This window comes from Mustela nivalis (genome assembly GCF_964662115.1).
Source record: "Mustela nivalis genome assembly, chromosome: 5".
Taxonomy (NCBI): Eukaryota; Metazoa; Chordata; class Mammalia; order Carnivora; family Mustelidae; genus Mustela; species Mustela nivalis.
Genome location: NC_139024.1, coordinates 22,224,873 through 22,250,768, shown reverse-complemented (window position 1 = coordinate 22,250,768; position 25,896 = coordinate 22,224,873). Strand labels below are relative to the sequence as shown.

Here is a 25,896-nt window from a genome sequence, read left to right as displayed (position 1 = left end):
TTAGGGAGATTAACAGTTGTGTGTATATAAGTTTCATGAAATTATTGGCCATCAACCCAAGTGGGTGACATGTTTGCATACCTGACTTCTAAACATGGCTATGCTACTAGGCAGACATCACAGCAAACCAGGCCCAGGGGGTTGAATTCAGTCTGAAGACATTAATTTGATTAAATCCCATAACATTGGCCTACACTGTGTTTTTGAAATTTTGGATTAGTTGCCTACTACTTTTAAAATGCTGATTTTGGCTTCTTTGGAAAAATCAGACTACCTGGTAAAAATAGACCAGAATTCCCACATGCAAGAGTTGGCTGGGCTGGAGCTGAGAGGCAGCTGTCCTTTGAAGAAGCGCATACGCTCACTAGCTGTCCAGTGGAACTTTCTGCGGTGATGGAAGTGTTGTGTATCTGTGCTGTCCAGTTTGGAAGATGCAGCCATATTTGGTCACGAGCACTTGAAATGTGGCTAGTACTACTGAGGAACTAAATTTTAAATTTTATATAATTTTAATGAATTTAAAGAGCCACATAGAACTCTCTGTTGCTATGAAATGAGGCCGCTTAGCTGTCAGGATGTGGAAGGACTTCCATACTGACAAGAAGGTTAAACTTGATGGCCTCTAGATTATGATCTAATAGTTCTTGGAAACATGACATATTTGTTCTATTCCCCCAGATTAAATAAAAATTTAAAATGTAATTTTCTTTAGTATCTTCTATTTTCTTTACCCATGCTATTATTTAATTTAATTTTAGCAAATTTTAAAAGTGTAATATATGATACTGGGATATTACCTCTTCTTCTTCTTGCTCTTCCTCCTCTTCCCCTTCCTCTTCTACTTTTCCTTCTTTTTGGGCTTCTTTCCTTCTTTTCCTACGATTCTCAATGACTTCCGGATCCCACTGATCTCTTCTGTAGATGTACCCTGTACCACCGTGCTGTCTTTGCCCAGAAATTCTTTGGCATAGATCGTAGTCAGGGCACTAAGGAACAACATTAGTAATTTTAACAAGCATCCTCAGTGATTCTGATGCCGACAGGTCAGGCACTACACTTTGAGAAACAACACTTTAGGACCTTCCTTGCTCATGTTCGGATTTCTTCAGGCCAGCTCTATGTGGAGTTAGATGGGATGGGTATTTACTGAGGCAAGACTTATTTAGGCTTCCTAATTCATTAGGCTTCCTAATTCACAAGAAAGATTTCAACCCTCTCAAGTCATTTTTATAATGTGTGTTTGCCCTTCCTTATTCAGCAACCCAGGATACCCACACTGTAGGGACTCATATGAGAGTGAGTCTGAAGGACATGCATCAGAGCAGTGGTCCTCACACTTCAGTGGGCATCAAGAGTCATGTGAAGGGCTTTTCAACACAGATAGCTGGACACCCCCTTCTGGTTCCCCCTCAAGTTTCTGAGTCATAGTTCTGGGGTGGGCCCTAAGAATATGTATTCCTAACAAACTTCTGAGTGCTGCTGTTGCAGTTGGCTCTGGGACAGTACTCTGAGAACCACTGCTGTAGTAGATCCGGTCCTGGCCCATAATTATTTTATTTTATTTTAAGCACAGACCCCTTTAGAATGTGAGGAAAGCTATTGGCTTCTGCTTCAGAAAAACAGATATACACAATAAAATAATTTCAGAAGGTTCACAGATGTTTAAGGATTCCTGGATTCTAGGCTAAGAGCTTCTGCTCTAGAAGTTCCAAGATTTATCCCCAAGTAAGGCCAAACCACCAGAGAAATGTGTATTGTATTGAGTTCTGTTTCACATTAGGCCCTCTGATTACACTTAAGTCAATGTGTAGAGACCACCTGGATACCCACTACCACATTTATAATATAAATGAGATTAAGGGCTTTATTCTCTACATTGATTATATATATATATATATATATATATATATATATATATATATATATAAATAAAATTTTATTTTATTTATTTAACAGGCAGAGAGAGAGAGAGAACACAAGGAAGCAGAGTGGCAGGCAGAGAGAGGGAGAAGAAGACTCACGCTGAGCAGAAAGCCCCATGCTGGGCTCGATCCCAGGACCCTGGGATCATGACCCAGCAGAAGGCAGCCACTTAATCGACTGAGCCACCCAGGCACCCCTACATTGATGATATTTATACTAAGACCCATGTAAGATATTTCTCTCACTTAAAATTTTAATTCGAATTTCTCTCATTTTGTTTTTTCTGAAGAACATCTTGTCTTTTCATAGACAATGTGAATTTTATGTAAGTGATCACATTTCCCATTCTACTTTGGCTCATCAAACTCAGAAGCAAATTTATGTCCCAAATTAGTAAGCGTTTGGAGGCTAATGGCCTCTGCGTCTGTACTTTTATTCCACCAAGTGTTAATTTCCTATACAATCTATGTTTTCCATGGCTTGGACTTTATATTTGGTTTTGTTAGTTGTTTGAGATCTTTTCTTCTCTCCCTTTCACACGTGTGACATTCTCAAAGTCCGTGCAGGGATTTTGACTGGTCTCCAACCACAGCCTGTGGTAGGCTGTAGATGACATCACGCGCAGCACCGCAAGACCTCCTCTCTCTCACAGCTAACACTAACACACTCCCAGGTGCCAGCATCTGGGTGGAGAATCATCTCATTTACTTTGAGCTGTCAAACCCTTTGGAGAATTAGGCAGATATGGATATAAAAGCTTATTGTTAATTTTCATATAAACAAGCAGACCTGGACTTCCTGAATTCTTGTCATACCTCCATGAGGCAGTTATTATTTTTGTAAAGAGGAAGTTGTGTCTTCTAAATGTCATCTACCATATGCTGTTGATAAAGGAGAGATTGGGAACAGGATCCAGTCTTGATTCAATCTAGCAATGTTTTTTTTTTTTAATTAATTTTTTATTTTTTATATAACAATCATATGTCCAACTTATTTGCTCCTTCTTTTGTTTTATTTAACTGACAGACTTATCAGGTGTCTGTTAGGTACTACATCTTGTGTTAGTTGATGTTTATATGAGTAAGACATGGTTTTTGCCTTCATATAAGGCAGAGTCCAGAAGGAAAATGGGCAATTACAATATATAATACGATAATACGATAGAAGAGAGCAACATGAATGGTCATCAGGAAAGTATTCAACTTTTCTGTAGTAAGTAAGGTATGGGGATAAGGAGGAAGAGAAAAGGAGAGGAGGAGAGAGAGAGAAAAGGAGAAAGCAAGAGTGAGAGAGAACGAGAGAGTTAGTTGGTGTGTTGGTGTGGAAGGGGTGGTCATCAGGGAAACAGATGATGTCTGAAATGACTTTCAGAGGATGACTATGTTGAAGACTGTTGAAGAGGCAGAGGGATTTCTTGTGGATGGAGCTGCAAGTGCAGAAGCACAGAGGTATCAGAAAGTATAACTTAGTAGTCCCTATGGTTGATATATGTTATCATTTCCTTAACTACTTAATATATTTTTCAGATTTTATTCATTTATTTGAGAGAGAGAGATAGAGAGAGAGAAGCAGACTCCCCACTCAACGCAGAGCGCAACTAGGGGCTCCATTTCTAAGACCCTGAAATCATGACCTGAGATGAAGGCAGATGTTTAACAGACTGAGCCCCTCAGGAGCCCCATTAATATTCTTGCAGACATTCCTTGAATTCCACTACTGTCAAAAAGAATGATTAACTATAGTAACAAAACAACTAATATTCTTACCTTAATATTGATTATAATATCAGGTTTCAAATTTAAATTTTTAATTAATTCTATTTGCTGCAAAGTAGTCATGGTATCCTCTGAAAGAGTTGGTAGTTCAGTGATAATATAACCTGTTGAGTAAAATATATAATTTTTAAAGTTTATAATATTATCACTGTATGAGAGCATTGACTCATTATTGCTTTATAAGATGTCATTTGCTTATGGATGAAAAGATTAATATAGATCTTAAAATCTACATATATTTTCAATTAATTGTTAAGTTTATTGCCACATGAAGCATAATTATGAATACTGTTTTTCTGATCATAAATAAAATTACTGAGCTAGGAGGAGACATCTTTAAAAATTCCAAATCAATTTATTTTAAGCATATGAGGTGTCTAGGAGAGAAAATCTGTGATAATAATTCTTTGAACATTAGGAAAGCTGTAAAGGTATATTATAGGGGGTGTATAGTATACTATTTTCCTCCTAAAGCTAATATTTCATAATAGAATATGTACATAGGTAGTGTTTATATAAATATGGGGAGTAAGAAAACACCCATGTTCTCCCCATACTGTTTAAAAAACGAACATTTTCAGTATGATTTTGGCTTAGCACATTATCTTGCATTCCCACCCAGAAACCTGAATCTGCTCATTGAAATTCACCCCATTTTCCATCATCACATTAATTTCCTTAATATATTTCTTTATGTCACTCTCTTGCTTGAGAAAATTTTCTCTTATTATTATTCTCAATTCCCTCAGAATTAAGGACATCAGTCAATTTTTCTACTATTTTAATAGGAACTTTTTTTTTTCTTGAAAGAACTGACAGACAAATTGTGGTTATTCAGTTTGGGATATTTGGCAAACATTTTATAAAAAGTGAGTGGAGTGAGCTGGTCACTTTAAGGACAACTGACAGTATTTGTTCCAATAATAAAATTCCAGCAAAAATTCAAATTTTAGAAAGAGCTTAACAACCTCCCAATTTTTAGAGCTTTTCTTAATGAAATTGGTGGTGAAATTAATAAAAGTGGTTTTTTTGATAGTGTATAATAAAAAGTATCAACATTTGGAAAACCTGCACAACTTAGTGAGTCAATATTTTCCAAAATAACCACTGCATGGTGCCTGCAAGTCATGCATGGGTAGAAGACCTAATCCAAGTTCAAGATAGACAAATGGATTTTATGGAACAGAGTTTGAAAAGTCCTCCATGTGGTTTCAGATTCTACAATGCAAATAACTTTTAAGAAAATTCCCCTCAGTGAGTTTTAATGTAGGATTCAAGAACAGTCACAATTATTCTAAAGACTATTAAAATATACTTCCCCTTTCTAACTACATATTTGTGTTAAGCTGGGTTTTCCTCATATATTTCAATAAAAAAAATATACTGCAACAGATTGAGCAATAGGAGATATTAGAATCCAGTCGGGTCCTCTCTTAAGCCAGATATTACAGAGGTTTGCAAAGATGAAAAATAATACCACTCTTCTCACTAAGTTTTTTGATTTGAAGAATATAATTTTTTTTTATAAAATATGCTATCACTGTGAACATGTGATGGTTTTGTTATGATTTTTAAACATATTTTATTTTCTTCTTTTATTTATTATTTTTTAAAAGAGTTTATTTGACAGAGAGATCACAAGTAGGCAGAGAGGCAGGCAGAGAGTGAGAGGGAAGCAGATTCCTCACTGAGCAGAGAGCCTGATGCAGAGCTCTATCCCAGGACTCTGAGATCATGACCTGAGCCGAAGGCAGAGGCCTTAACCCACTGAGCCACCCAGGTGCCCTTATTTTTCTTCTTTTAAAGAAATGTTTTAAACATTTCTTAGTTTCAATTTCTAATATGATAAATACTGATAGATATAACCCAAGTAAACAAAAGCTCTTTTGGGGCCTCAACAGTCTTTATAAGTATAAAGGAGTCTTGAGACTAAAAAGTTTGAGAACTGCTATTCCATGCAATGCATAGAATAGTATGATTTTAAAAAGTTATTTTCTGTTGAGAGATGAATAAATGAATGTATCTAATAAGCCAATCTCAAAATTCTCTCTTTAGAATATGCTTATCAAATGCATATTATTATCTTTTTATTTTATAAAAGCAGACCAACAATTACCATAGTAATTCCAAAATCTCATCAACTCCTTAGGCATTTCTCCTAAACTTTTTCAAACACTTTACCATCTGCTAACTATATGCTAGATGCAATCCCAAGTAGTTTAATTTCAAAAGGCCAAAAGGGAGACCTATTATCTTTGGTTTGGGATATATGAACTATAACCATGATTCTCTCCCATCTTGCTATAATCTTTGGATTCCAACTCTGCCTATTCTTTTGCTTTTGCTCTTGTCTTTGAAAGACTTTGAAATACTGGTGGTATCCTAAGGCATCCATTCTATTCAAGGTTCCTTAAATGAACCCAACAACTCCCTGTAAAAATTTAGCCACCGCATGCATTGGCCTTGTCTCAGGAACTGGGCCAGACCTTTCTCTACTTACTGCCTCCTGCTGCTCTTGCTTTTTTTTCCACTTGGCTTCCTACTTCCTTAGTTTGGTTTGGATCTTATTGTTAAATTATCCTCCATTTGATTAACAACTTTATTGGAAACTTGTCAAGACATTGGGATGTGATGGCTGGCATTAACCTCCTGGTTTAAGGGTGAGTATTGTGGTCCAGTGGCCTGGTCCTAGACTGATGCAAACCTTGCCCAGTTCACCCCTCCTGACTGGACATTTCCAGAGACCATCAGTCTCCAGAATTCATGCCCTCCCCTTCCAAGCAACAGGGGTTACACAGTACCTTCCTCTCATTCCCTTTGCTGGCAGCACGGCCCACCATCTGTGTATTACAAAGGGATGACAGCAAGATGTTTGGCATTCTGTATGCTGTGCTCTCCAGGACCCTGTATATTACTACAGTCACTGCTACTGAGGGGACAGCTTATCAGGCATTTCAAGTACAACTGTTTGTAGATATCCTAAACCTCAGGCATACATGTGGACTGGAATGAGTTTAAAACTTGGTCTCTTTCCTAGTGGAAGCAGCAGAAGAGTGGGTAGCTTCCATGGAGTCTGACAGGCCAGTATTTGGGCAGCTTGAATTTTCCGAGTGATGAGTTTTAGGGTATTACCCATTGAGAGGTGGCCAGTATCATCACACCCAGGCCCTAGGAAAAGGTCTATGGAAGAGATGTGGGACAGTGGAAGAGCTTAGTTCTCTAGACCTAATTCTTACAAGGACATTTCCTCATAGACAGATCAGAGCTGCCAAGCCCACTGCCAGCCTCTCTAACCCCAGAGACGTGTGTGAGGATGGAAGCATAGATGAGGACTTCCCCTCTCTGTCCCATATCTCCTTGATACCATTGCCAAGCCCCTACCTTCAATGCTGAAGATGGAAGAGTGGGAGACCTCCTGCCACTCCTTGCTGCGAGGCTCTGTTTGTACCAGCATTGGCAGAGTAGACACGCTGCAGGCTAGTGTTCAGCCTGTATCAACCCCCAGGAAGAAGCTGAAATACTGTCCATATGACTGCCCAGGGGTAACTACTTGGTCCATGCCATCCCTTTACCCCCACTTTCTGGTACAGTGGAATGAATTATTTCCACCAAACTGAAGATGGCATGCCACTGCTTTCAGATTGAAGCGACGAGAGATTCAGAGATATCAAGTAGTTTATGTTCATCCAGCCCTAATAGGTACCTGACCTCATGCCAGCCTGATCTGAATGGATACACTGGTGATCAATGACTTATGAGACCATCCACAATGGGATATGTCGGGGACAGGGAATGCCCAGACTAGGGCTGTCCATCATTACTGGAGAAAGTGAGTTTTTCTGGAATCTAGAAACAAGAAGCAAATAGGGACTTCCCAGGATGCCTAGGCATTGGCTCTGACCCAAGTTTTGAAAGCTCCTCACTTCCAATTTCACTCCTACCATCTACCAGGCTGGTGGGTAGGACCAAGTATCAGAAAGACTCCTTGATGAGCAAAGACTTTTAAACTGCATTTAGCAAGATGCTAGATTCCACAGAAATTCCTCTGGGGATGCCATAGACTAGGTGGGGGGAGTTTGGGCAGAAGGGATTCTAGGTTCTGTCCCCACTAGAGCCCTTAAAAAGCCCAGTTGTGCATACCTAAAACACAGCCATGCAATTGCATGTTAATAGTGTGGCCCTCAGACTCAAGAAATCATTTATACTGCTTCTCTTCTGCCAGCTCCCAGAGCAAGCATCAGTGTACAGTAAGTCTAGGGGAAAGAGGAATACATTAAATGATTTTAAGGGATGCCAGTCAGCAAGATCCAAAATGAAGGAAATTCTTAAACACAGATAACTTAAACAGAGATAACTTGCTTTTTCAACAAAGAGAACACAAGATGATAGAAGGAGGTAGAGGGATTTTATAGATTAAAAGGGACTTGAGACATACTAACCAATTGCTATATGTGAAACCTGGTTAGATCTCCCCCCCCCCCAAAAAAACTAAGCAAACAAAACGAACAAACAACAACAACACACACACAAATAAAACAACAACAACAAAAAAACCATCCAAAAAACAAACAAAATAAAACCCCAAAATGGAAAACCAAAAAACAAAACCCAAAAATCAGGTAGGAAAAAAAATACACAAGGCAAATAATGAAATCTGACCACAGAGTGGTCAGTAGATGATTTACTATTAATTTAGTAGGCATGATAATGTAATGTGATGCTAGGTTTAAAAATATTCCTTACCTTTTTGAAATATATACTAAAACCTTTACAGATGAATTGATATGATATGAATTAGCTTCAAAATAAAGTAGGTTAGTAGAAGAATGTGGGCAGGAGGTCACATAAAACAAGATGAGACAAGAGTCTTCATTGAAGCTGGGTGAGGGACACATGGGGGTTTTATATCACTTTTACTTTTGTTTGAAATCTTCCACAAGAAGAAGTTAAAAAGATTCTGAACATCATGAATGGCATAACTGAGTAGGTTTATTTTTTCATTATTTTTTCTCTTTTTGCCTATATTTATTACTTATACCATGTTTTGGGGGGGCAAATTACTCTAAATTTTTCAAGAGGTAAGGGGAGATGAAATATAAAAAGGAGATATTTGCCTGCCTATGCATATACACGCTTCAGCTTCAATCACGATGATTTTGGAGGTCATTTATGGACCCATGTTGGAATTCTGTCATTGTCCTTTTTATTCATTTAACCTCCTACGTTCTGGATGTTTTCTCAAGCTCAACTTCTTTATCACTGATCACTAGTTAGAAGACTGATGTGTAGACAAAGTATATGTGTGTGTGTGTGTGTGTGTGTGTGTGTGTGTGTGTGTGTATATATATATATATATATATAACAACATATGTAATAGGTGAAATTTTTCTATACGTGGGTGGATAGATGTAGTTTGTTCTGTATATCATCTACATGTAGAGAAATCTTTCTACTTATAGATGTAAATGATACAGACATAGTTTGCAGGGACGTCTGCTTTTGGTACTTCCATTATTGACTTGCTTTGGCAATCATGATTTTTACTTTACTGCATTTTATTTTTATCCCTATATACTTTTTTTAAATTTAATTTTATTTTTTCAGTGTTTCAAGATTCATTGTTTATGCACCGCTCCCAGTGCTCTATCCCTATATTCTTAAGAGTCACAACGTCTCTCCTAACTTACTAAGGATATAAAGCAGCTTGTTAAGTTTTTCTTCTTTAATTCAATAAATCTATTTTGGGTGGGTGATTTTCTCCCCAGCCCATCTTCTTCTTCCTTCTTTTACAAATGTCATAGGGTATGCTCTTTTCTATTTAGTCGTTCTAAGCTTCAGTAGTCTTTGAAACCCCTGCTCAGCATCTGTTGGAGTGCAGGGAGACTTCTTGGGTCCAGAGTGAGAGGGTGGACGGGGTGAACAGACCGAAGCCTGCCAGTAACTGGGGCAGGAGGGTAAGCTGGCACTAGACAAGAAATTCCTGCCTTATAAGTGCGGATTAATGCAAAGAAGGCGGACAGGACTCAGTAATAAAACTCTGAGTGAATGGGAAAGCAGTCAGCAGAGGCTGTCTGCACTGTAAGGACCACGGGAGAGTGTCGATCCCTTCCTGGATAACACAGAGCTCAAAGAAGATGGAACCATTTAAATTTATTTATTTGTTTACAAATGTAGAGTCTGAAGAATAAAAGGAAGTAAACAAAAAATACGTAAGCTGTGGGCACCTGGGTGGCTCAGTGGGTTAAATCCTCTGCCTTTGGCTCAGGTCATGAGCTCAGAGTTCTGGGATCCAGCCCCGCATCGGGCTCTCTGCTCAGCGGGGAGCCTGCTTCCCTTCCTCTCTCTCTGTCTGCCTCTCTACCTACTTGTGATTTCTGTCTGTCAAATAAAAAAAATAAAATCTTAAAAAAAACTACCTAACCTGCTTAACGAATTCAGGCTCTAGAATTCTTACTTCAGGGCAAAGGAAACAGCAACTTTAGAAATTATGTGTGCCTCATCTAAAGCATGAGTTTTAAGACTGCTTTGATAGCCACCGATTTACAAAAACAAACATACCAAAGTGAGAAACTTGCAGAGAGTTGAGCTTCTCCAACATTAGCTTTATGATAAGTTCTTCGGGAATGCTTTGACCACTGAGCAGTATTGACTGCAACTAAGAACCAACAAAGATAGTGTATATTAGTGTATATACACTTGTGACACAAAGCTTTTTTTTTTTTTTTTAATCATAATAATTTTGACACTTAGATTTACCATAACTCCTGATTCAGTTTCCCTCGCAATCTGTTCTTCCAACACTGGTAAAGCTAAAATATGAATTCAAAATATTAGCACAAGCTGATATTAGAATTGCCAAATTAAGAAACACATTTGTGTTTTATAATGGTAACAAACATTAATATTTGCATATCACTTTAAGAGTTTTCAAAGCACATTTATACACATTATGTCACTTAAGCTAACCAAAGGATGAGGCAGCAGATTGTATTCCACAAAGAACTTGTCTCTGCTATTCTCTAGCTAAAAGATCTTGAGGAAGCTAACTTCTTAAATATCTCTGGGCCTTGCATGCTTATCCCCTGTATAGCACACAAGAGAATGTGAGGATGAAATGACATTGTGTACGGGACAATGATTTGGAATTGTAAAGTGTCACTCAAAATTATACACATAGACTTTTATTACCATAGAGTTATATCCAGAGCCCATTAACTTTGCTCTCTGATTAAATGAAAGGAATACGCATCAAGAAATGTAAAAATAAGTAAACACTGGTTAGAAAAAGGGGGCCTGAAGTTGGAATTCCAAAGATTTGTTTCCTTTTAAGAGGAAATATTCTATCCCTTATGGACGACATCCCGGGACAGAAGTGATAGGGACAAGACCTAGGGGAGGACTCAGGAACTGAATTAAGTTCCTCATTGCTAGTCATCTATGATTGTTCTCCCCCAAATTGTACCAGATTGCAATTTCACTAACAGCACATGGAATCAACATTTCATAACATTCTAGCCAAAAATAATTATAAAAACTTTAAAGGTTCTTTGTCAATTTGATAGGCAAATATGGATCAGTGCTTTTTATTTTAAGATTTTATTTATTTATTTATTTATTTGACAGAGACATAGTGAGAGAGAAAGAACACAAGCAGGGGGAGTGGGAGAGGGAGAAGCAGGCTTCCCGGTGGGCAGAGAGCCCCATGTGGGGCTTGATCCCAGGACCCTGGGATCATGACCTGAGCCAAAGGCAACTGCTTAAGGACTGAGCCACCCAGCACCTCGGATCAGTGTTATTTTAATTAGCATTTCTTTGAATAACAACTTTTTTCTTATATTCGTCTATTTTTATTTCTACTTTTATGAATTGACAATTCACTTTTTTGCTTATTTTTCTATTAGAAAAAAATAGTTTTATTGATTAAAAGAATATTTTATATAAAGATAGCAGTCTTCGTCTTATTACTGCAAAGAACACAAAGCAAAATAATAAAAAATAAAATTTATCATTGAAAATAATTATGTCTTGGGGCACCTGGGTGGCTCAGTAGGTTAAGCATTTGTCTTTGGCTCAGGTCATGATCCCAGGATTCTGGGATTGAGCCCTGCATCCAGCTCCCTGCTCAGTGGGGAAACTGGTTCTCCCTCTCCCTCTGCCCTTCCCAGCCCCCCCCCTTGTGCTCTCTCTCTCTCAGATAAATAAATAAAATCTTAAAAAATAAATAAGTCTTGAAAAATGCTCTTAAGAACAGTTGTGAGGGTTTCTTTTCTTCTCATCTTTCATAGGGAGATACCCAAAACATATGTCTCCAGTAGTTCTAAATGAGAGAATTAGAGAATTGGAGGCCAGAGAATGAAGTGAGACATTCCATACATCCTCCTAACTTCTATGAACGAAACTAAGACTATCTGAAAAGCAGAAATAAGCCTGATGCTATCATGAAGATAACATTCACTAGGCTGGTAATGTGTGATAAAGTAATTACAGCAAAATGTTAACCACAGAATCTAGATGGTATAATTCTTTACATTTTTATGCATATTTGAAAGTTTTTATAATAAAACTTTGGGGGGGAAGGGTAAGATTTACCTTCTACACGAATACATTTCCATGTCTGTGCTATCTGATGAGCTAACGTTGTCTTCCCAACCCCCTTAAAAAGAAAGATGTTATTTAAAACCCACAAGCATTTGCCAGTGAAACAGATATTCTCATTTTAAAAGACTCTATTGATGGTTACAATACATGAATATTATCAAGTGAATTTTTTGTCCACAAAAATTAATGAATAGTAGACTCTACATATTTATAGCTTAATTTTTCTCTAGTTATTGTCACATTTGCCACATTTTTTGAAGTGATTTAAATAACCTTTTTTAAATTAAGAAAATAACCCTGAAATCAGGCAGCTATACCATTATGACATTCCAGGTACTGTCCTCTTTTGACTGCCAAATTTTGTAATTTCGAATACATATCATTGTGATTATATTGAAATCCATCACTGTATCTCTTTTCTAAAGTTTTTAGTCATGACTGTTTTGACAGACTTCCACTTAGTAACTTTCAAGAACAAAAAACTCCTATTTAATGGACATCTTTGAAAAGTATAATATTTTCAAGACAGTAGATCACTTTAACATAGCAACATTTGCATCTGAGTGCTCTCACTGTTGACTTTTATTTTAAACATTTTAAAATTTAAATTTAGTTGATTAACATATAATGTATTTTTTTATTTCAGAGGTACGGGTCTGTGATTCATCAGTCTTACATAATACCCAGTGCTCATTACATCACATACCCTCCGTAAGGACCATCACCCAGGAACCCCATCCCTCCACCCACCTCCCCTCCAACAACCTTCAGTTTCCTATGATTAAGAGTTTCTTATGGTTTGTCTCCCTCTCTGGTATCATCTTGTTTTATTTTTTCCACTCTTCCCCTATGATCCTCTGTTTTGTTTCTTACATTCAACATATTGGTGAGATTATATGGCAGTTGTCTTTCTCTGATTGACTTATATCGCTTGGCATAATACCTTCTAGTTCCATACATGTTCACTCTGGACTTGTGAAACTCTACTGAATGTTAAGAAACTTAACATCCAGAAACAAAGTTACTGGAACCATTTCTTGGTACCTGCCCCAGGGTCTATATAAAATTAAATCAAGGGTAGGATCCAGCCCTTAGTATGTGCTGTTCTGGAAAGGCCCTTTAATTCACCAGTTCAGGCTCTCTAATGGTAACTACCAACTAGTTCAATGGCTGAAAATACTGCTCATTTAGAGGTCCTTACTAGAAACGCCTAATAAGGCAGGATACCTTGTGTCATCCATTTTGGTTTCTTTTTATTTTGTGAAAAGACAATATATAGGTCCATGAACACACTGCAAAGGTAAAACACATTGCCTTTCTGTATCTTCAGATATTAATGGGAGAGCCCAGTTTGTCTCCATAGTGTCCTGTCTTCACATACTCAGAGAGCTTCATAACAAATTTCACAGAAAGTTTTATAAGCAAATTATGTTTGAAACAACTTTTGATCACAGACTACTAACAATTGTCATGCTTTGATTTTGCAACACTTTGATGAATTCTATTTCTTCATAATGTAAAAACAAAGATAAGTACAATGTAGGTTCCTTTTCAATTAGAGTGTACAAGGCAAGATAAAGTTAAGAACTTACAACCAATATTATATCAGTTATTAAAGTCATACAATGAAAGTCTAATATTCGAAAAAATTAGCACATTTTGTGGTTTTCATTCTTGTATGGTAACATAATGTTAGGATTTTAAAAATAAAAAAATAGAGTAAATAATAAGTTAGGAAAGATAACTTACTGGTTTCCCAAATATAACAAAGCAAACAGGTTTAGATAGCAAAAAGTTATATTCAGCTTCATCTTCACTAAATATATCCGCAAATGAATGCTCTTCTGTCTCCTCTTGAGAATTCATAATATAAACTACTACAATAAGAAAGAATACAATTGTCAGTGATTAATCTAGTTAGAAGAGGAAGGCAGGTGAGGGAGAATGAGACTATCCTGAGAATTTACTTCGCCTAGAAGATGTTCCACATCACTAAACACAAGGATTTTGCTGATATTCACAAATAAGTTAAACTTATCTATTAAAACAATAATAGGCTCTTAGTTTGAAATAAAAAGCAAAATATAACTATATATTGTACAAAAGACAGCTAAAATGAAGTGTTTCTGCAAGACTAAATTAAGGGAAAACATACATATATACATACATATACATATATGTTATGATGTGTATATTCGATTAAAGATCAAATTAAATATACTATATGTATACATACATATATATGTTACACAGATATATATGTGTCTATGTGTACATGTGTAGGGACTACCAATGGCTCTAACAGAAATCCGAATGGAAATTAGACAATACATAAAACTGAAAAAGAACATATACAACAAAAGTTAGAAGATATAACTAAGGTAGTATTTAGAAACCTTAAGTACTTACATTAGAACCAAAGAAGCTCTGAAAAATACATGAGATAAGCTCACCACTTTTAAGATGTTGAGGAAAAAAACCCCAGGAAAAATAGAAAAATATATTTTAAAAGTTAATAAAATAGAAAACAAACATATAGAGAGGGTCACCAAAGCTAAGTAGTGGTATTTTGAAAAAATGTATAAATAGAAAACTTCTGTCAAGATTGATCAAGAAGATAGAAGGCACAATCAAATAATTTTAGAAGTGTGATTTCTTATATCTTGAAATTAAGATTTTTTTATATCTATCATTAATCAGAGAATGTTCTCCATGGTATACTAATTTTTTGAAATTTATTGTGGTTTGCCTTATGGCCTAGTACATGGTAGTTTTTTTTAAAGATTCCCTAAAAAGTACATGTGATTTATGTTTTTTTTTAAATGTAGTGTTTTTTAAATAAAGCTTACATTAAGTTTGTGAATATTAGTGGTTAAATCTTCCATAATGCCTACTGATTTATTGTCTACTTGATCAAACAATATTAGATATATAAAAGAGGAAGGACTACAGAGTAACAATGCTACAGATGTAATATAGATAGGTGAGGATATCATAAACCAAAGTTATCCCAAATAAATTTGGAAATTTAAACAAAATTGATGAATTCCTAGAAAAATCAGCTTCTCAAGAAAAAAAAAAAAAGAAAACCTGAGTGGTTCTATAACCATAAGGAAACTGAGTCAGTGACTAAAAACCTTCCCACCAAAGAAATCAGATGGTTTTTCAAAAAGTTCCAAGTCTTACAATCTTACACTCTTTCAGAGAAAAGATAAAGTGGAGATTTCTTACATCAGTTTATCGGTCTTATAAACTTCACCTAAATCAGAGAATAGTGTGAAAAAACAAAACAATGTACCAATTTCGTTCATAAACAGGATTTACGAAATCCTAATATTAGCTAATTGAATCCAGCAATATATAACAAGGTAACATCAAGACAAAGTTGGGCTTTCCACAGGAACTCAAGGTTGGCCTAATATGAGAAATTAATTTATCATATTAAAATAAAAGAGAAAAACTGTATGATTATCTTAGTAGGTATAGAAAAAGTATGAGACAATCAATACCCTTTAATGATTAATAAGAGATAATTCTCTTAGCAATTAGGAATAGAAAGGAATTTTTTAACCTGATAAAAAGTATTAACAAAAGACAAACTTTACATTTAATGGTTAAATATTAAAAATGTTCTCTTCAGGTCATGACAAGACAAAAGAAAGAAAACTGAAATTATTCCCAGTTAATATAATTGCCCACATAAAAACAAATATATCACAGATAAATTTTGAGAATTAATCTGCTAATCCAATTTTCTGGATTCAAAATGATACAAAATTCAGTTGCATTTCTATACAGGATGAATTGCTAAAAAATGTAACTAAGGATAAAAAGACTTATCTTTGAAACAAAATAATAACGTGAACAGGATTAAATATTATAAAAGACATACAAACCTTTTATGGAAAAATTACAAAATTTTATAAAATGACTTTAATAGGCAGACTTCAAAAATGGAACATAACTATGTCCCATTGGTCTGAGACAATGTTCATGGCAATGAAAGTGGATTATGTGGGCCATATGCTTCCAGGTAAAAGGAATATGATTATATTTCTCTGTGGAATTTAAGAATATTCAAATGGGCTTAATATACCAAAATTACTTTAAGATGTCATTATGGAACAAGACATAGTAAGAATTATTACTAGTATATTAAAAAGATTGAGATGAAAACTTCATGACAAAAGAACTAAAATTTCAAGTTATTTTTAGTAAAAAATAAGTAATGCCACCATAAAATGTAGTTATAAAGGAGACAGTACATCTAAATCTTTTAGAGAGATGGTGCATTTATTAAAGAGTATTAAGTGCACTAAAACCAGGACCCTAAGGCCTGGGATGGAACATTTATGTGGATGTCTAGATACTTTGAACCCCATGATTATCTGTGTTAGGCAGGAAACTAGGCATGAGCCAAAGGAGGATGGACCGTAGCCATCCTCACATCCCCAGCAGAGGACTATCTGGGGATCACCCCACTCCACCCATCTGGCAGTTGGTTTGCAGTTACAACATCTCAGTGGGGGAAGGATTAGGTTTGCTGTGCTTATTGCACTTGTGCAGAAAGTAGCCTCTGGTCCTTATTTAATCTATGCCTCTAGAATAGCAGAATATGGAGTAGGGTGTGAAAGGCTCACAGAGGTGACATGTTAGATCGATTTGTTAAAGGAGGACATGTTAAATGAGGCCCGAGAACACATCAGCCACCTCCGCTCTTCGGGATGGCCAGAGGATACTCCCTTCTTTAAGTCTACAAGGAATGAACTAATGAGGCACTAGTATCATTACTAAGCTCAGGGTGGCTGTCCTTTGTAGGCCAGGACTGAAGGTAGGAGAAAGGCTGCTATGATACTGGGGTCCCATGCCTCAGTGAGGATGAGAGAATCTGGGAGAGCAGAGGCCAGATGGCAGCACTTAACCACCAGAAGCAAAGTAGGTGTAATTACTAGAATGGGTAGGAAGTCCAGAATGGCAGCAAGCAAGATCCATAGAGATCCGCGGTGATGGCTGGTAAGCCACGGAATTTCTAGGGGCAAAACAGATGAGCAATCAGCAAAATGCTGATGAACTTACATATCTAAAAATGACAAAGGGCAAATGAATCAAAGGCTGATATCAGCAGCCACAGTGAAAAATCATGATTCCTTGCCCAGTTCTTAACTCCAAAGCCCATTTCTTGAAGGGGAGGCAAGGAGCCCTTAAGAATAGGCCCCACAACACCTAACAAGTATTCACAATAGGGATTCCCCAATCCTTCTCCAAGAGAACCTATAACCATTAACTGGGGAAATACACATGGAGAACACGGGACTATTCTCCTCTTTCCAAGTCAATAGGACACAGGCTCTGAGTTGACACCAACACCAGTGGATTCAAAATGCCATCATGGCCCCCAGTGAGAGTGAAAACAAATGGAGAACCAGGGATCAATGGAAACTTGGCTCAAGTCTATCCTATAGTACAGGGTCTATAGGATCACTTGGTGATTATTTTCCTGGTACGTAACAGGGATTGCAGCTGGCAAAACCTTCACAGTGATCCCCTGCCTGTGGAGTAAGAGCCAATGTGGTAGAAAAGCCAAATGGAAGCTCATGAAACTGCTTACTGGCTCCTTGGCCCCTGGGCCAGATAAATAAGAGTAAATCATTCTGATTGAATGGAATGGAAAGGTGCTAACCAAAACTATTTAAAAGATGCACAGCCCTGCTTAATTCTCTAGTGTGGCTTAAAAAAAAAAAAAAAAAGATAGATCATGACAAATGATGGGGATTACTGAAAACTTAATTAAGGAATAGCCTCATTTATAACCATTGTGCAGATGAGAGCTTTGCTAGCTGGACACAGCTTCTTGTTCTTGGTAGGTAGTTACTCATCTGGCCAATGTGTTGTGTTTTTTTAAATTCCCGTCAGAAAAGAATATTAGAAGCAGTTTGATTCATGTCAGCAAGAGATATTCTGTTCTACACCAGGACTCTCCCATGTTTGTAGCAAATAGAGTAAAAGGGGGTCTTATTGATCTATAATATCGGGTGATCAGGGAGTGGCAAATGTCCAGGATGCCTTCCTAGGACCATGAGCAGCAGAAAGTGGAAGATAAATTCACAAGGATTTAAAGGCTTGTTACTTTACTTACTGAAGTTTTAAAAGACTAGTGGTCTGGGTCATTCTGAGATATTCTCTCCAAGGTAAAGGACAAGTTATTGTACCTTACTCATTCTACCTCTGAAAGAAGGGGTGTAGTATTTTAGAAGTCTCTCACTTTGGGAGACAGATGTAGCACACTTGGGGATACTGTTCTGATCCATTTAATGGGTGACTTGGAAAGCTACCAGTTTTGGGTGAAGCTCAGATAAAGAGAGAGCTCTGCTGAAGTTTTGGTGTATGATACCAGAGGCCTGCTTCTTGGGCCATATACCTGCCCAGATCCCAGGATGTGACAGGGAGGTACTTAGAGCATGGAAGAATTCTTTTGGAGTCTTAGCAAAGCCACAACAGAAACCTCTCAGCGTAGATCCCTGTCTGCAGCAGAGAACCATTCCCCATTCAAGCAGCTGCTCTTGGCAATGCTCTGGGCTCTGGGAGAGGATGAGTGCCTGACCATGGGACATCAGGTGACTCTGGAAACGGAAGTGCCATCATGAGCTGGGTATGTCAGATCAAGACCTCAAGTTGGACAGGCATAGCAGCAATCCACCAAATGATAAAAACGGAACACTGGGATCAGTTCCAAGCAGATCTAAAGGGTACAAATAAGTTTCATAAAAAAGCAGCCCAGACCCCATGTCACCTGTCTCTTGCTCACCAATGTCTCTCTTTTAGCTCACACCTCATATGGAATTCCCTAGGATCAGCTGATAGAAAATATTTATCAATAGCCAAAGGCACATAACTCAATTCCTCAAGCCCTAATGTCACCCTCCCCTCCATAAAAACTGAAGGAAGCTGAGGTAGAAGGAAAAGTAAATAAAATTTCTTCTAAACCTAAATCTCACTAACAAGGACGCTTGATAGCAGGAATGTAACATTCCACCAGGAGACTCCCAATTGTCTTTATGTTAGTGCCTCATTAGAGGGAAAGTGGCCTTGGCTGGATAGTAACCAGGCCTTCAATATCCTGACAGTCTTCTTTACCCCAATAGCTCTTCGGAACAACCCTTTGTCCTCACCTACCCAACTCCTGTGTATATATCCAGCCACTCCTCACATGACCGGCGCAGCAGCATCTCCGTCTGCCTACAGGTCCTGTCCCCGTGCTCTAATAAACCACCTTTTTGCACCAAAGACGTCTAAAGAATTCTTTCTTAGCCGTTGGCTCCGAACCTCACCCCATTGAACCTCACCTAGGTTCAAGACTTCATCACTTCCAGACTTTAATCCCACTTGGGGGGTAGCCCTACATGATGATGATTAAGGAAATCCTTCTTGTGGGCAGAGGTTTTTTAAAAAAGATATTTTATTTATTTATTTAAAGAGGGAGAGAGAGAGCACAAATGCAGAGAGGGAGAGGGAGAAGCAGACTCCCCATTGAGCAGAGAGTCAGACACAACGCTCCATCCCAGGACCCTGAGACCATGACCTGAGCCGAAGGCAGACGCTTAATCGATTGAGCCCCCCAGGTGGTTCTGTGGGGAGAGATTTAAGCAGTATTCCTAGGTCCTCAGGTTGGAGGACAATACTGAAGGTTTGGCCCAGGGCCTTAGAGGAGCAAGATTAAAAGACAAAAGAAAATGACTTTTGGGGAACAGGCACATGAATGAAATTATGTGAATGAAACTGCGAGAGGGGTTAGCAAACACACTCTGTGGCGACCTTTAACAATCACATCCTTGTGTCATTATTCCCTTCCCTCAATGTGCTCTCCCTTAAGTGGGAATTACTCTGAGACACACATCTCAGGATTCTCCAGTGATTTCAGCCCACAGAGACATTTGCTTGGTAATATCCCCTTGGTCAACTTCCTTCTGTTCATTGATATTGTTTCCTGGGATTATTCCCATATAAAGCTCTTGACTTTGAATTTTTGTCTCAGGATCTGCTTCTGGGTGAACCAAACGGAGAAACTGTTCAAACGGAAGTGCTGTTACAGTATAATAGAATAAATGAAAACTAATATTGGAAACCAGAAATCCACAGATATTGTAGAAGTTGTTATCCTAAATGAAAATATTAGTGCAATTTATTTAATTAATACTTGATTTCATATGAAATTTTAATATGTATTTAATACTTGATTTCATATATTTAATACTTGATTTCAGATTAATTGGTTTCCATTATGAAACAAAACAGAAATATTCTTCCTAGCTGAAAGATCCAAGTCAACATAAAATGCCAGAACTGACCTGACCAGCTTTCCAGTTCTTAAGCAGGACAAAACTATGAAAGAAAATTAAAATACTAAATAATTAAACATTTACTTTAAAAATTTGGTCATCTCTCAATTTTAAATTTACAATATGATCTCTGACATCTCCTTGTTAATAACATAATCTCGAATATCACCTTATGTTATGCGTTTATACTATAATTCAACAGAGTTTTTAAAAGTTCCCTCACATTTTTAGCCGTTGGGAAACCCTCTAGTAGTGGGTTCTGTGGTTTCCAGCACCGCCCCCCTCCCCGGAAAACCTAATACTTCTGCCGTGGCGAGGCCTTATACTCTTCTAGCAGGTGCTCAGTAAATATTTGTGGAATGAAGACGTTAGTCGTTGGAACGGAAAATGGTGTGAAAATTACTTTACCGAGAGATCCCAAAGTTCAGTTTTATAAGAAAATTAAGTGGTCTGGGATCCTCGCAGGTGAGGTTCCCATTAATTGATACAAAACACGTCGGGGAGGGGGACTTACGAACCCTACTTACCCCGCCACAGCACAGTCCTCAGGAGCCCACTGGACCCCACCCGCCAGGCCCCAGCAGCCGCCTCGGGTGCCTCCGCGTGTGTAGACCGGTTGCCTAGGTAACCCCTGGCGGGGCTTCGCGCAGGGCCTCTTGGGAGGCCGGCTTGTAATTCATTCGTTTTTAAAAATCTTAGGTATTCACTTTTGCACTTCACTTCGTATTTATTACACATTCCTTTTCACAGGTATAGAGGGTGACGTTTAGAGACGGTATGTACACTACTCACTTACGTTCACACACATCAGATGGAAGCCTGTCTCCAAAGCCGGTGCCACACCACAGGGCGCTACGCTTGGCAGTCCCCTTGAGGAATTGACAAATAGCCAGTCTCCGCCACAGATATGTGGCAAAGTCCACGATGTCCAACTTCAGGTGATATATTTTTTTAAAGGTGATTTAAAGAAGACTCTCAAAGGGTTAAAATGGAGAACAAAGCGATGCAAGGGGAAAAACACCGACACTCGGGGAAGGGCTATCCTCTTTGTTTCCAGGAAAAAGAGGGCCGAGGTAGGCAGAGAAAAAAAGAAAAACTTCGAATGGATCTATCTACAATTCGGCGAACCGCTTCAAAAGAAGCAGTTCAGTCTCAAATCCTCCCCTTTTCCACAGAGGTGGACCTGAAGAAGCGAGAGTCTGAACAAACCGCGCGACTTTTTCTCCGCCCACTTTTTCTCCTGCCCGCACCAAAAATGGCGCCTTTCGCTTCCTCCCTAGGCAGCACGCAGGTTCTGGGAGCCTCTTCACGCCCTCTCTACGGTATCTCCTGAAGCCCCGCCTCCGACGTGCCCGGGGCGGGGTTTGCCTGCAGGTCGCGGGCCGGGATCAGGAAACACCTGAGTTGTACCCGGTCTCCTGTGTGTTTAGTGCCCAAGTGGTGTTTTCTGGCTAGATCCGGTGTCGGAGGTCTGAGGTGTCTTCTCTCCGGGTCTCCTGGGGCAGTCCGGAGGCCGCCGCACCCTGGGCCGCGGCCTGGTGTCCTGTCGTAAGAGCCCCAACTTGCTCCGACCATGCCCGCGGCCGCCGCCCCCATCATCAGCTCCGTCCAGAAGCTGGTTCTGTATGAGACCAGAGCTGTAAGTTCCCGGCGCGGTGGGGCACAGTGGGGCACGCGCGGGGGTACGGTGGCAGCACCCCCCTCCCTGGGTCCCTAATCCCAGCCTTGGGCATGTGTCTGAGGGGGCTTCGCCTTGTCATCGCACCCAGGGAACTGCTGCTTTTGCTTGTACATGTTTCCACTTAAAAGCAACGGTTGGGTCACACTGGAAACAGGCGCTTGTGGTATCTCCGAAACTCTTCCTGAAGTTCTGAACGAGTTGCTGGATACTTTTAAAGAACTTTCAGAAAGTCTGTTAGCGTTTTGCATTTCGCTACTTACAGAACAGGCAAGGCTATGAAAAAAACATTTTTGACCTTTGAATAGTTAATTTGTGTGTTTTCCTCTTCTATGGCATACCAGTCACTATGATTGAGGTTAATTATATGCACTTTTATTGCTAAAAATCTTGGCTCTCTCTATTTGAAAGGAAGACTTATTTTGTTTAAAGACATTTGTTTGGATGACATTTTGCTTTTCACTTGACTTTTTTACAACACTTTTTATTACTTTGAGTGGCCATGTAAACAGATACCAGTAGAATAGGATCAGTTTTTGTGTTTAGATTCTAGTTCTCAAAGATTTAATGGAATAGTGTTTATAGAAGTACATACTTTGTCATTTGTGTGGTTGAAAAATAAAGTATATCTTTTCTGACTTGGGGTAGCAGTGATTTTAGGATCTGTGTTTAAAATTGCACTTGATAGTAATAAGATTGCATATGCCAGAGACCTTCCAGTTGTGCTGTAGAGTGTTTTATAAGGTGCATTCAATGAAACTTGAGTTGTCTTCCATTAGATTAAGTAGGTACTTAACAGTTTCTTGGTTATAACATGGTTCTTATTGCACATCTGCCTCGGGTCACAATTAGTGGAGAAACATTGTTGACCCTAAAATAATTTTGTTAGCAACTTCATTTGATTAGATCCAGACCCACAGATAAAATTATAATATCATAGATGTCTTCAGTTGTTCTCTGAGGCAAGTCATACAGAAATATTTTGACATTGAAATAAAACCTGTTTTCTGTACAATGTCCTGGTAAATGTCATTGTAGGAAACAAATACTATATTTAAAACACAAACTCAGCTCCTTAATAAGCTGAGCATTCATTAGGACTGGCTGAGATGTTAGTGTTCTTTCGAAAGCACAACTCGTATTTTAGGGCTCTTCTGCTCAGAAACCTTCAATAGCCCCCATTTGAGGGGAGTAGATTCTGAATCTCTTAGTTTGGCCTTCAAAGCCTTAGGTGATTTGTCTAAAACCTGTCTGGTCTTATATCTAATTTAATATCAATTTAACAAATATTTACTGAAAATTAACTCTGTGCCTTTATGTGCCTTATTCTGCAGTAAAACTGTATTGCTTTCAGTTCCTTATACCTTCCACAATTTTTTCAGCCACTCATTCTTTGCAAAGTCTCCCTCCTGCTTCTCCTGTCACAACCTGCCAGCACAGATCTGGTACCATGTCTTGCAGACAGTAGGCTTCCAGTAGGTACTCGTTCAGAGTGTCTAACATGAAGAGATGTGTGTTGTAGAACTTGGTTGTTACCCCTCTCATTCACCTAATGAATGGAAACTAACTCCAGCCAGCTTAGGGACAAAAGACGAGTTTATCAGAAGGATGCTGGAGGAGCCATTGCATGGAATCACTGGAAGAGCCTAACTCCCTAGCTTCTGGAAAGGCAGGAACAAGACAGCAGGGTTAGAGAACCCACTCAGAGTGCTGCCAAAGACTGGACCATAGTTACTAGGAGAAGAAATCTGATTGACTCAGCTGTTATTGGTAATCTGGCCCTGGATGGACAAATCATGTGGCGGAGATGGGATCTGGCATCCCCCCCCCCCCCCCCCGGCCTTTTTTAAAAAGATTTTATTTATTTGACAGACAGAGATCACAAGTAGGCAGACAGGCAGGCAGAGCTAGAGAGGAAAGGAAGCAGACTCCCTGCTGAGCGGAAAGCTCCACGCAGGGCTCAATGCGGGGCATTTGTTCTTTTTCTTTTCTTTTCTTTTCTTTTTTAAAAGATTTTATTTATTCATTTGACAGATAAATGTAGCCAGGGAGGCAGGCAGAGAGAGAGGGGGAAGCAGGCTCCCTGCTGAGCAGAGAGCCCAATGCGGGGCACGATCCCAGGACCCTGGGATCATGACCTGAGCTGAAGGCAGAGACTTTAACCCACTGAGCCACCCAGGTGCCCCAAGGAATCTGGCAATCCTGACTTTATTTCCAGGAATGGTTGGACCAGGGCAACCACCCTGAGAAATGTCTGCTGCATTTAATCTTTGAAGCTCAGTTTCCTCATCAATAGAGTATGTGAATCTTCTTTTTTACATTTTGACTTAAAAATTTAAGCAGAAAGATTTGTTTGAGTAATAAGCTCAAAGCTTAAAGGACATACATAGCTCAGGGGAAAAAAAACATGAAATTACTGGCAACTAAATAGATCCTAGGAATTAAAAAAAAAAAAAGCTGTAGCAGGTTTAATTAATGAGAAGAATAGTTAATGCTTATGGAACTTCTTTGCCAGCTGCTGGTCTACATATATTTTATTATTTAATCCTCATAAAACCTTGAAGGAGATCCTGTTACTACTATCACTACTGTTCACTATTATTCAGTGAAGAAAAGAATGAGGCAGAGAGAACAGTGCTATTGAGAGTGTGGTCTGGTACCTGGTGCCAGGCATAGGTAGTTTGTAACTGGATTGGGACAGATTACATATAGAAACTGAGAATCAGTGATTAGAAACCTTTATGGCTCTATGTGACAGAGTAATTGTATTTGTGATGTACCAAATAGTTTGTGGTTTGTGTGCCTCTGGGTTTTTTGTTTTTGGCTTTTTTATTATGGAAATTTTGAAAAAATACAAAATAAACAGAATAATATAATAAACTCCCACATAATTATCACCAGCTCCAAAATTACCTTTCTTTTCTTAAGATTTATTTATTTTTGAGAGAGGAAGATCACACACTGCAGGGGAAAGGGGCAGAGGGAGAGGATGAGTCCTAAGCAGAGTCCATGTTGGGTGCAGAGTCTGATGTGGGGCTTGATCTCACAACCCTGAGGTCACCACCTGAGCTGAAACCCAGAGTTGGACACTCAACCCAACTGTGCCACCCAGACACCCACAAAATTAACCTTATTACCTAAAATTCATTCCACTCCTCACCCATCACTTATTTTATAAGGTTCTTTTTCTTTAAAGATTAGGTAAATTGAAAGGCACAAATCTAAGCTATAGAATATGGAAAGAAAGTATACCTGTATATTAACCACATCCCTGTTGTGCCCCAGAAAGTTGCCTTGTGTCCCTATCCAGTCACTTGCCTTGCTCCCTTTTCTTCACTGGCAACTAATATTCTTTCCTTTTTAACCTTAGGTTAAATATGCCTATTGAAAAACTTTCCAGTTTGAGTCTAGCTTTTTTTTTTTGCTAAGCATGTCTTTGAAGTTCATCCATATTGTATTAGTAGTTGGTTCCTTTTTATTATTGAGTAGTAGTCTATCGTATACATATTCCACAGGTGGTTTATCCATTTTCCCTATTGATTTAGACTGTTCCACATTTAGGCTGTTGTCAGGCCAGCTGTGGACA

The 25,896-nt window shown here is 38.5% G+C and overlaps 2 protein-coding genes across 5 annotated transcripts in view; one reads left to right on the top strand and one right to left on the bottom strand.

Annotated features, from left to right (window-relative positions):
* AK9 (adenylate kinase 9) overlaps window positions 1-21,580 on the bottom strand; it is a 119,598-nt gene extending 98,018 nt beyond the window's left edge. For 3 of the 4 annotated variants that reach the window (XR_014312156.1, XM_082731995.1, XM_082731996.1), the window contains exons 1-7: window positions 21,160-21,233; window positions 14,046-14,173; window positions 12,288-12,351; window positions 10,455-10,507; window positions 10,257-10,353; window positions 3,690-3,802; window positions 798-986 (exon numbers count right to left, since the gene is read on the bottom strand). Coding sequence is in view for 3 of the 4 variants with exons in the window: in XM_082731995.1 (XP_082588121.1) it covers window positions 798-986; window positions 3,690-3,802; window positions 10,257-10,353; window positions 10,455-10,507; window positions 12,288-12,351; window positions 14,046-14,162 (633 nt within the window). In the remaining variant the exon portion in view is untranslated. Of the gene's footprint in view, window positions 1-797; window positions 987-3,689; window positions 3,803-10,256; window positions 10,354-10,454; window positions 10,508-12,287; window positions 12,352-14,045; window positions 14,174-21,159; window positions 21,234-21,428 lie in introns of those variants that run through there. The other variant, XM_082731994.1, reaches the window with a different exon arrangement.
* A 383-nt stretch (window positions 21,581-21,963) lies between these two features.
* FIG4 (FIG4 phosphoinositide 5-phosphatase) overlaps window positions 21,964-25,896 on the top strand; it is a 125,690-nt gene continuing 121,757 nt past the window's right edge. The window contains exon 1 of the mRNA XM_082731929.1: window positions 21,964-22,271. Coding sequence (XP_082588055.1) covers window positions 22,206-22,271 — 66 coding nt within the window. The 5' untranslated portion in view covers window positions 21,964-22,205. The remainder of the gene's footprint in view (window positions 22,272-25,896) is intronic.